This window comes from Aquarana catesbeiana, linkage group LG03 (genome assembly GCF_042186555.1).
Source record: "Aquarana catesbeiana isolate 2022-GZ linkage group LG03, ASM4218655v1, whole genome shotgun sequence".
NCBI lineage: Eukaryota > Metazoa > Chordata > Amphibia > Anura > Ranidae > Aquarana > Aquarana catesbeiana.
Window position 1 is genome coordinate 150,802,749 of NC_133326.1, and position 12,255 is coordinate 150,815,003.

The window sequence follows — 12,255 nt, forward strand, 5'->3', positions numbered from 1 at the left end:
ATTTTTCCTCCTCACGGAGGAAAAAAAAAGCCGATCACTGGTGGCTGCCGGTGGATGTTTCACCAGCATCACCTACCAGTGCCCACCAGCGTTACCTACCAGTGCCCACCAGCGCCACCTACCAGTGCCCACCAGCTCTACCTACCAGCGCTACCTACCACTGCCCACAGTACCACCCATTAGTGCCCACAGTGTCGCCTATCAGTGCCGCCTATAAATCACCAGTGCATCATTACCAGTGCTGCCTATCAATGCCACCTACCAGTGCCCATCAGTTCCACCTATCAGTGCCACCTATCAGTGCCCATCAGTGACATCTATCAGTGCCACCCATCAGGGCCATCAGTGCCATCTTATCTGTGCCCATCAGTGTCGCCTTATCTGTGCCTATCAGTGTCGTCTTATCAGTGCCCATCAGTGCAGCCTCATCAGTGCCCATCAGTGCAGCCTCATCAGCGAATAGCAATGAAGGAGAAAAATTACCAGTTTGCAAAATGTTATAACAAACTATGAAACACGTCTTTTGTTTTGTTTTTTTTAATTTCTTTTCTTGTTTAGCAAAAAATATAAACCCAAATGGCGATTAAACACCACCAAAAGAATGCTCCATTTGTGTGACAAAAATGCTAAAAATTTAATTTGAGTACAGTGTAGCATGAACGCGCAATTGTCATTCAAAGTGTGACAATGCTGAAAGCTGAAAATTGGTCTGGGCAGGTTAAGTGCCCAGTAAGCAAGAGGTTAAAGGAGAAGTCCAGGCAAAACCTAACTAACGCTAAACCTGCTATGTGCCACAATCTAAACCTAATCTATCCAAGCCTGTAAAGCAAAAAAACACTGTACTTACCTATCCTGCAGCCGATCTGGTCTGGTCCCAGCATCAGCCGTGGCTTCACTGTGTAGGCGGGTGCAGGAGAGGCATCCTACAACGGAAGCCCCATAGTAAGTCTGTGGGTGAAGTCACTTCCTATTCATTTCACGGCCGTTGTCGATCCTCTCCTGCACACAGCTTCCGCCGATGGAGACCGGCCTGGATCGTGTGCAGAAAAGGCAAGTACAGCGAGTTTTGCTTTACAGGGTCAGATAAGGTTTAGAGTGTGGCACAGAGCAGATTTAGCGTTAGTTAGGTTTTTCCTGGACTTCTCCTTAAAAAAAAAAAAATTGCCACAGTAGATAAAAAGTATAGATTGTAGTTGTCCTGTTAAACCACTTACCTACCTGGCCAATTCTGACACTTCTCTCATTTTGCTATAAAATTACTTAGAACCCCCAAACACTATACAGAGGTCTTAGAGAATAAAATAGCATTCGTTGCCATTTTTTATATCACCCAGTAATTGCGCAGGGATTTTTTAAAATGCAATTTAAGAAAAAATACACTTTAATAAATAAAAAACAAAAAAAAATAAAAAAATAACACAATTTATTTGTAAATGATAAAAGATGGGACGCCGAGTAAATAGATAACCAACATGTCATGCTTTAAAAACGCTCATGGAATGGCACCAAACTACAATACTTAAAAAATCTCCATAGACGACGCTTTCAAACTTTCTACAGGTTACCAGTTTAGCGTTACAGAGGAGAGCTAGTGCCTGAATTATTGCTCTCGCTCTGACGTTCGTGGCGATACCTCACATGTGGTTTGAACACTGTTTACATGTGTGGGCGTGACCTACATATGCATTATTTATTTTTTAACTTTTTTTTTTTTTTTTTTTACACTGTGCCTTTAAAAAAAAAAAAAATATTTGAATCACTTTTATTCCTATTGCAAGGAAAGTATTCCACTTCCAACCAAGGACGTCATTTGTCTATGGCCCGGTTGGGAAGTTGTTAATTTTTTTTTTTTTTTTTTTTTTTTATTGCGATACTTAAAAAAATATAATGAATAAAAACAAAAGTTAGAAAACCAGAAATAAAAATAAATCAGGAAAATAATTGTTATAGGAAGGAATTATATAGGGCTGATTGGGGTAAACAAAGGTTGCATTAACTGCCAACATTTGCATATCGAAGCTCATCCCTTTAGCCTGTAGATCAATAAAACATAGGAGATATGAAACTAAAGCTGGGTATACATGTATCAAAATTCCACCAGTTCAGCAGGAATTTTAATCCATGTGTAGACCTCTCTGTTCAACAGAAGCTGGCTATTAGAATTGGCCTCTCTCGAATGAGTCTGCTGGAAATCCAGCATTTGATCAGGGCTGCAGCTAATACTGCAGCACTGACCAGAGTATTCTGACAGGGTGGGGTTTTCCCACTGTCAGAGTACAATAGCACAGCGGGGGGGGGGGATTCCTGCATCCACATCACTTGCATAGATTCAGGGATCTTTGAGGTTTTTTTAAGCTGCTGGTTGGACAAAAACAAAAAGAAAAAAGGCTACCTCGCATCAGAACAGGGTGTATAAACACTGTGTCAGATGGTCAATTTTTTTTGCAGCAGCAGCTGTATTTACACATCAACTCTCAGCAGTCATTTGACAATTCAGAATCCCTATCAAGTGTAAGGGGTAAGGAACAGCAGAAGGACATGGCTTCCTACACAACACTTTAGATTTAATCATTCTATTTGTAAATTTATGTGACACCAGACTGCCACATGACCACATCGAGAAGTCTTTGTTGTATCTATGCTAGCATCCAAACTAGGATATATACAATATTACAATTAATAAATTGCCATAATTTCATACCACTGCATTTACTTGTATACAAAAATAAAAGTGATGTGTGACAAAAAAATAACAAAACGCAAGTTATCACTGCTGCCTTATTTTAAACCCAAACTTCCAATCCAAAGTACAGTATTTCAGATTCTTAAAAATGTTTCATACTAGCACATCAGCAGTAGAATACTAAACAACTGCTTCATAAAGCTGAAAAATATAATTACTGGTCTCAGATGCAGATGTCCCTTCTTGTCACTGCTTATGCCTGTCCATGGTCGGCAGTGTTTACTCTAAGTATGGCTGTGTGAAATTTGCACACAAGCAGGCATGCTATGAAGTGCGATGAACGTTTGCATCAATCACTGCAGATTGACCAATCATGCTCCAAAGCCAATGGAAATGTAAATACTGTTGGTAACCATACTGCTTTCAGGTCAATTTCATTTCATTTTTAAGGCTGAAAAGTTTTTAAAGCCAAACTTTGGGTTCAGCTCCCCCCTCCCTTCTGGCACTTAGCACCTGTGGCACCTTTAAAAAAAAAAAAAAAAAAAAAAAAGTCAATATACTACATTTAGTCCAGTGATCTCATAGGTGCTCTTCGCCCTTTTCTTTCTCAAGTGGTGGATGGATTCTACACGTTGCAGAAAGCAGCACCACAAATTAACATTATTCAGCTCTCTGCAGCAATATCCTGTAAGCCAAGGGATCTGGGCATGTTTGGTCAAAACCTTCTTATGCCCTGTGATCACAGAAGTAGGTTGAAACTGATAGATGTTGCATCATTGAACTGATAAGCCTGTGGACAGTGCCAACATTGTGCCTACATGACAAGTATAGCGATGTTTAAATTTCAGGAGCTGTGGGAGAACCATTAATTTATCTTTTGCCCAAGGTGGAATTAGGCTAAACAATTTTATAATCTGTTTAATTACATCTACTGGATGGACTGAATAATATGAATATTTAATAATATGTCTAGTTCATAATAAAGAAAAACTATATGAAAAACACTACACATTCCTTTTTTAGATATGAATAAAATCTGTTAACCCACAAATTGTATTCCATAGAGATTTCCGAAGACTGTTAAACCCCCTTTCTGTCCAGCCCATTTTTCAATACTATAAGGCCCCTTTCACACGGCCAGTTTGTTGCAGCCTCCGGACCCCTGCGGCAAAAAATCTTGCTGTAGGAAAGACTTTGTTATATGATTGGTAGTCCAGGCTCGGATATCGGTACCAGAACTGCAGCTGATCACTCTGTGTGTAGCTACATGCGATCAGCAGATGCCACTGTCAGTCCGCCATTAAGTTTAAATGAGCTCAGCGGCTGCAACGCTGTACCTGAATTAATTTTATATCATTTTTGAGACAGATATAGCTTTGTATTAGTGCCATTTATTCCCCACTGAGTTTGTCTTTCCATTTAAAACTTTGCAAATAAATAATAAACAAAACAAAACGACCCCTTTTTGCAAACTAAGACACTTCAAGGTATTTAGTAAGAAAGCATGGTGAGTTTTTTTTTTTTTTAAGTTTTTTGCCACGATGTTTTGGAAAAGGAAGAAAAGTTGTAATTTTAACAAGTTATTTCTTACACTTGCAAGTAGCGTATAAAGAATTGGGATTATTGGCAATGTAAACTGTTGGACATTTAGGCTACACTGCTCCAAAATTAAGCTGAATAATTCTTCAGTGAAAAACAAATGCTAAAATGTATGGATATAAAATTGTCTTAACATCTGAATAACTGTTTGGGCTGCTGCAATTCAGCAGGATGCTTGGTAACTTACGCCTAATTCTTTTAACACAGACCCCTTCAACCACAATGTCAGAGGGTAGCCATTAATGAACTACTGTTTCCACAGTTGCATACTTGGTCTCTGAATCTGACTGAGCCCTTGTTCACACTGCCGCGACTTTGAATCCGACATCCTTGCACAACTTCATCGCGGCTTGCATACGACTTCTTTTAAGCGGGGGTCCACCCACACCGCCAAAAAAAAAAAATATTAAAAGCCAGCAGCTACAAATACTGCAGCTGCTGACTTTTAATACATGGCCACTTACCTGTCCCAGGGTCCAGCGATGTCGGCAGGCGACGCCGAGAACCCGCTCGGTTCTCGGCAGCTGCCGCCGCCATCCTAGATGGGGGAATCAGGAAATGAAGCGTTGCGGCTTCACTTCCCGGTTCCCTACTGCGCATGCGCGAGTCGCGCTGCGCGTCCCAAGTGGTCCCCGCTCTCTCCAGGGAGCTGTGTGTTTCCCAGGAGACAGCGCGGTGGGGACGGGAAGAGGCGTAGACTCCCATGGGAGTCTATGCCGGAAGTGGGTGCAAATACCTGTCTTAGACAGGTATCTGCACACCCCTCCCCCCTGAAAGGTGCCAAATGTGACACCGGAGGGGGGGAGGGTTCCGAAAAGCAGAAGTTCCATTTTTGTGTGGAACTCCACTTTAACATTAGTCAATGCAAGTCGTGTTTAAGTCACACCAAAGTAGTCCAGGAACCTTTTTTTTTTTTTTTTTTTTTTTTTTTTTTAAGTCAGAGCTACTTGATTCACATTCATTAGAATGGTTCCATTGCCGTTAATAGGGCATGACTTGTCATGCTACTTTGAACGCTAAAGTCACGCCAGTGTGAACTGGGGCTCAGGACTGCTTTCAACAATCATACTCAGAATTTTAAAGATCTCCTCAGTAGTGTACATTTTTTCATATATTTTGGGGTGTTGTTTCATATACTTGGACACTGCTACTGTTGCCGGGTAGGGATCAACATAAAGGTTTCAGCCATCAATGATACTGGATGACCCTGCACTGGTGTAGCTGGCAATCAGGTTACTGGTGTTGGCTTGCACAGCCTCTGGTGACTTTGAAACTGGTGAGACTTTATCTTTCATGCAAGATTATTCAATTTGTTAAAATAAAGTTTTCCTAACAGAAAAACAGAGGTTGCCACTTTTCACCTAGTCACAGTGCCACATGCCTGGCTTTTATGCAGACCTTCTGGTTTTAATCATTTCAGGCTAGGTTCACACCAGATGCGGTAGGACTGCGTTGGGTGGCTATTCCAGTGCAGTCGCACCGCATGACAGGGCAAAATGTCTCATCTTCCTATCTGCCTGGTTCACACCACTGTTTTGTGGTGGTGTGCGGGCAGTATGCGCTGAAAAAAAAAAAAAAAAAAAAATGCGTGCACTACTGTTTTTCAGAGCAGTGCGAGGCAATCTACTGCCTCGCACCATGCAGTCGGCAATAATATTTTATGAGATGTCTGTGACAACACTGTGCTGATCTCGGCCGGACCTCACAGTGCACCAGCCATTGCGCTACAATGCTGCAGCTGGTGTGAATGAGCCCCAAGTCTTAGAGCTGAAACAGACATGAATATTAGAAAACTAGGGCAAAGTCAGAAATCTGTACCTATGTCTGTGCTTTAAGTCAGTTAAACTAGCATTTGTAGGATTAGAAGTCAGCAAAGCCTCTATTGCCCCTTAAAAGAACCCTTTATAATCCAGTATGTAGTTTCCTAGCTGTAATGCTGATCCAGTGGTTCCAACACTATCTCATATACTGACCAATGAAAATTATGCAATTAAGGAGTTACAACTCCACTGCCTACGCACATTTGCTCTGGTTCATTGGCTCTGAGAGTATTAAAACAAAATAAACCTTCGCATTAAAAAAATGGCCTCCAGGAGCTAATGCCATAATGTACTAGGTATGCACCACATATTAGCACATTATGGCAGACTTACCTGTCAAGCAATTCCCTCCAGTGCTGAAAGACCATCTTCTCCCAGTCTTCATACAAGGCTCAAAGTCTTCAGCCACTTGATTGGATGACCCATGATAACATCACTGCTGTGCATGCGCAGCAGTCACGTCATCATGACACAAAGTGGTGCCGTACATATATGCTAAGCTATCCATACAGGGTTAGTGTATTTTAATGCTGGCAGGAAGGAAGAAGCAGTTATGACATTCTGCTCTTCTGTAATAAAGATGCCACTTGTTCAGATTTTTTTTAAGTCTAATTGGACTTTAAAGCTAAAACTTTGTTCTGACCAGGGAGGACACATTAACTGTAATTGCACACTTGAGTGTTCTCAAAATCAGAAAACTTTGCTCAGAATGGCCTTGCCATGAGTTTCTGATGGATTATCAAGAGATAGGGTTGATGACTACCATATATGCAGATGCTTGCTTGTTGTGCACAATGCTCAATGTAACTGTACATACCATAAGAAATAAGATCTACACCAGTTATAAAGCACATTTATAGAAACACTTCATTGTTCACACTTACCCTCTCCTCCAGTCTTGCCAGCTGCTCCTTATAATATTCATCCTGCCTCTTAAGATCACGCTCTTTTTCCTCCAGTTTCCTTGCCTGCAAATGTAAATTAAATGGGTAGTAAGGCAGCGTATTTATCCCAGACATTTTTGCCTTCAGGTCCTACAATAGCCTCTTAAATTTAAACACATGGATCTAAAAACAAGCTGTGTTGCATATGGTAACTTTAAAAAGAGCAACGAAAAAAATTAAAACAAAAACATAGGGAATCAATAATCCATCTATGGTGTACATTAAAATAATGCAATTTTAAGTAAAGTGCATATAAAAATTTTATATTATGAATTCATGTTCACATTAACCACAGTTTCTTCAAACTCGCCATATGAATTAAATAACAAAAAATGTATTATTTCCCTTATTTACGATTACCCAGGACTCCTACCAGGATCAGCTGCCAGGTTCTGCAGGATCAAGCAAAAAAGCATCCACCCAGAGGCTGACTACAGGCACACCGTATATCAAGATGCCATCCTTTTGGACATATGGGAGGAAGAAGGGACTCAAACATGCTAATGGGCAGAGAAAAGCAGAGAAAAAATTCTAGCTTTAGGTTTATACATGATTTAAGAAGGATTTTTGACACATTTTTTCTCACTGCAGTCCTTCCACCTCATGTCTGCAAGAAATTGCAGAAACATTAGGGTCCTAATTCAAGTGATTACAAGAAACATTAGGGTCCTAATTCAAGTGATTACAATCAAAATGAAGAATGCTAGATAAAAGCTGGGAGAGGCACTCAAATAAGTGAAAGAAGTCAATAATGTGACTCCAGGTCAAAAACTTCAGTAGGCAGAAAAAGGACACACATGCCCTTTGAACTGAATGTTTAGCTCCTAGAACATTAAATTACAAATAGCAATGTTTTTGGAAGTGAGCTGGTCCGGTGTGCTACTGCTGAAGCTTGTTGAAACTATAAACCCTGGGATGGTACAATATGTTCCTTGTATGCATGTTAGAATAACTTTATTACTCATTAATGCAGTGAAAACTCCAGGTATGACCTTTATCGCATACTTACAGCTTGGACCAATGCAAGCATATTTCATGCCCGAGGGAATTGTGGATTCTCCGACCCCCGTTCTCTCCACTGCATTCTATGGTGGAAATGCGTAGCAAGCAACCTCCTGTGGTCAGTGTGCAGAAGGGGAAGCCACTTGCACAGGACCTGAACATTCAAACCTATCGCTTGTAGCAGCACCAACTACTACAATGATTGTCGGATTTCTCAGCGGACCCTAGGGTATAAAATATGCATACATCTATTTTCCCAAGCTGGAAAAATGCAAGTATGCAAACAAGATCTTACCTAGAGTTCATTTTTATCAGTTTTAAATACTCTATATAAATTATTAGACATTTGTCAAATATGACAAGCAGATACACAAATTATTTACTCACTTGTGCATTTAACTCCTGAAGCATTGCAAAATTAAAAGGGAAAAAACGTCATTATGCAGCAAAGGTCAGGTCATTATTTATTCCATTATTCATTATTTACAAAACATCCAGTGATAAATAAATTGGGCCTAAGGGTCCTTTCACACCGGGGCGGTTTGCAGGCGCTATTGCGCTAATAATAGCGCCTGCAAACCGACCCGAAAGTGCCGCTGCTTTCATTCCAGTGTGAAAGCCCCTAGGGCTTTCATTCCAGTGTGAAAGCCCCTAGGGCTTTCACACTGGAGCAATGCGCTGGCAGGACGGTAAAAAAAGTCCTGCTAGCAGCATCTTTGGAGCGGTGAAGGAGCGGAATGTATACCGCTCCTGCCCGTTGAAATCAATGGGACAGCGCGACTATACCGCCGGCAAAGCGCCTCTGCAGAGGCGCTCTGCGGTGGTTTTTAACCATTTCTCGGCCGCTAGCTGGGGTAAAACCGCCCCGCTAGCGGCCGCATACCGACGGTAAAGCACCGCTTACAATAGCAGCGCTTTACCGCCGCCGCCCGCCCCAGTGTGAAAGGGCTCTAAGAGTGGCTTTACACGGCCCAGCTGCTCTTGCAGAAGTTTTGGTGCTCTTTCTGAAAGTGCACCAAATCCACAGCACATAATTGAAGTCTATGGGTTTTACGTTCGGGTTAGCTGTGTTTTGTCTAAAGTCCAGCTGGGCAGTGTGAAGCCGCCATAAAATCATACCTTTGGAGGCATCAAGGCACACAGAAGACAGTATAAAAAAAAAGGTGAAGTAGACCACCTATGTCAAATTAAGAAAAATGGAAAAAATGTAACCTGAAAGGTGGCTGGGGTTCAGCAACTCTACCCATAAACCACATTTATTGCTGTCCTATCATCTTTACTAGATCAGCTGTTCAATTATTCCCACTACAGTTAGAATTTTTCTCAAGTATCATTGCTGTAACTGGATAATCTATAAAATAACCTTACATTGATCACCTTTTATTTATTCATGAAAAACCTTTATCTCAAATAAAAAGAACGGTTTGCTGTAACTGATAAAGTGTGAGCTGAAGTTTAGCTTCAATTTATTAGTGTATTTAAATCTTCTATCAAATAACCACCCCCCCCCCCCCAAAGACCGACAATGCTGCTGCCCTGCTGTGCCCCCTGTGCTCATTATTCCAGTCACTCTAATACAGGAGGGTGTATTCATGGCAAGATCACCAGGTGAAAACAGGCGAAAAAAGCTTAAAAAAAAAATAAAATGAATCCAGCCACCACATCCAATGATGGTAAGCTGCAATATATTCCATTTTTGGTTTTGGGTTTAATACTGCTTTAAACTAAATGTGAATCCAAAACTTTTTTTAAATTATGACTAGGGCAGGAAATAGTTAAGACCCCAATTTTTTTTTATCGGAGTGCTTTACCTCATTTCCTGTCTCTAAGACACAACAGGCAGGAAGAAAGTCCCTCTAACCCTTTTGCTGCCAGGTTCCTATATGGTACAGACCTGACAGCAGGAGTTTTTACACACACTGGGATTGTGTGTATATATGCAGTATGCAAAGTGGGTACACCCCTCACATATTCGTAAATATTATATATTCTATCTTTTCATGTGACAACACTGAAGAAATGACACTTTGCTACAATGTAAAGTAGTGAGTGTACAGCTTGTATAACAGTGTCAATTTGCTGCCCCCTCAAAATAAATCAACACACAGCCATTAATGTCTAACCTGCTGGCAACAAAAGTGAAAATGTCCAATTTGGGCCCAATTAGCCATTTTACCCTCCCCAATGTCATGTGACTCGTTAGTGTTACAAGGTCTCAGGTGTTAATGGGAAGCAGGTGTGTTAAATTTGGTGTTATCACTCTCCCATACTGGAGGTGCAACATGGCACTTCATGGCAAAGAACTCTCTGAGGATATGAAAAAAAAAATTGCTGCTCTACATAAAGATGGCCTAGGCCAGTGATGGTGAACCTTGGCACCCCAGATGTTTTGGAACTACATTTCCCATGATGCTCTTGCACTCTGCAGTGTGGGTGAGCATCATGGGAAATGTAGTTCCAAAACATCAGGGGTGCCAAGGTTCGCCATCACTGGCCTAGGCTATAAAAAGGTTTCAAAGACCATGAAACTGAGCGGCAGCACGGTGGGCAAGACCATACAGCAGTTTAACAGGACAGGTTCCACTCAGAACAGGCCTCGCCATGGTCAACCAAAGGAGTTGAGTGCATGTGCTCAGCGTCATATCCAGACGTTGTCTGTCCATACGCGGCACACTGCATGAAATTGGTCTGCATGGCTGTCGTCCTGACCTCTTCTAAAGATGATGCACAAGAAAGCCCGCAAACAGTTTGCGGAAGACAAGCAGACTAAGGACATGGATTACTGGAACTATGCCCTGTGGTCTGATGAGACCAAGATAAACTTATTTGGTTCAGATCGTGTCAAGCATGTGTGGCGGCAACCAGGTGAGGAGTACAAAGACAAGTGCGTCTTGCCTACAGTCAAGCATGGTGGTGGGAGTGACATGCTCTGGGGGTGCAGGCACTGGGGAGCCACAGTTTATTGAGAGAACCATGATAGCCAACATGTACTGTGACATACTGAATCAGAGCATGATCCCCTTCCTTTGGAGACTGGGTCATAGGGCAGTATTCCAATATGACAACAACCCCAAACACACCTCCAAGGCGCCAAATGCCAGAAGCTGAGGGTAACGGTGATGGACTGGCCAAGCATGTCTCCAGACCTAAACCCTATTGAGCATCTATGAGGCATCCTTAAACAGAAGGTGGAGGAGCATAAAGTCACAAACATAAAACCAGCACCGTGATGTAGTCATGGAGGAGTGGAAGAGGACTCCAGTGGCAACCTGTGAAGCTCTGGTGAACTCCATGCCCAAGAGGATTAAGGCAGTACTGGAAAATAATGGTGGCCACACAAAATATTGATACTTTGGGCCCAATTTGGACACTTTCACTTATGGGTGTACTCACTTTTGTTGCCAGTGGTTTAGACATTAATGTCTGTGTTGAGTTATTTTGAGGGGACAACAAATTTACACGGTTATACAAGCAGTACACTCACTACTTTACATAGTAGCAAAGTATCATTTCTTCAGTGTTGTCACATGAAAAATAGGTTTTTTTAAAACAGCTTACCTGTAAAATCCTTTTCTTTCGATGGACATCACGGGACACAGAGCCTCAGTATATACTGATGGGTTATATGGGTATCACTGGTGATTGGACACTGGCACACCCTAACCAGGAAGTTCAACCCCCTATATAATCCCTCCCCCTTGCAGGGATACCTCAGTTTTGTAGCCAAGCAATATAGTGTATTAGAAGAGGGGCGGGACCTCTGTGTCCCATGATGTCCATCGAAAGAAAAGGATTTTACAGGTAAGCTGTTTTAAAAAATCCTATTTTCTTTCTCGAACATCACGGGACACAGAGCCTCAGTAATTACTGATGGGATGTCCCAGAGCAAAGCTATCTGAGGGGGGGGACCACAACCAAGTAGGGTGCAATCAGACCTGAGGACCCTGTACCGCTGCCTGAAGCACACTACGCCCAAAGGCGATAGCCTCATGCCTTCTCACATCCACCTGATAGAATCTTGTGAATGTATGGACTGAAGACCAGGTTGCGGCCTTGCAGATTTGAGCCACAGAGGTCATGGTGATGCACTGCCCAAGAAGCACCAATAGCCCTTGTGGAATGTGCCCTGATCTGAAATGGAGGAATCCTCTGTTTCAAACCGTAAGCTTGAATGATCAATTGTCAAATTCATTTAGAAATGGTAGCT

General features: G+C 41.9%; 1 protein-coding gene across 1 annotated transcript in view; it reads right to left on the reverse strand.

The window, feature by feature from the left end:
- Positions 1–12,255, reverse strand: part of CHCHD3 (coiled-coil-helix-coiled-coil-helix domain containing 3) — a 245,425-nt gene that overhangs the window by 108,318 nt on the left and 124,852 nt on the right. Inside the window, exon 5 of the mRNA XM_073619418.1 lies at positions 6,987–7,070. Coding sequence (XP_073475519.1) covers positions 6,987–7,070 — 84 coding nt within the window. The remainder of the gene's footprint in view (positions 1–6,986; positions 7,071–12,255) is intronic.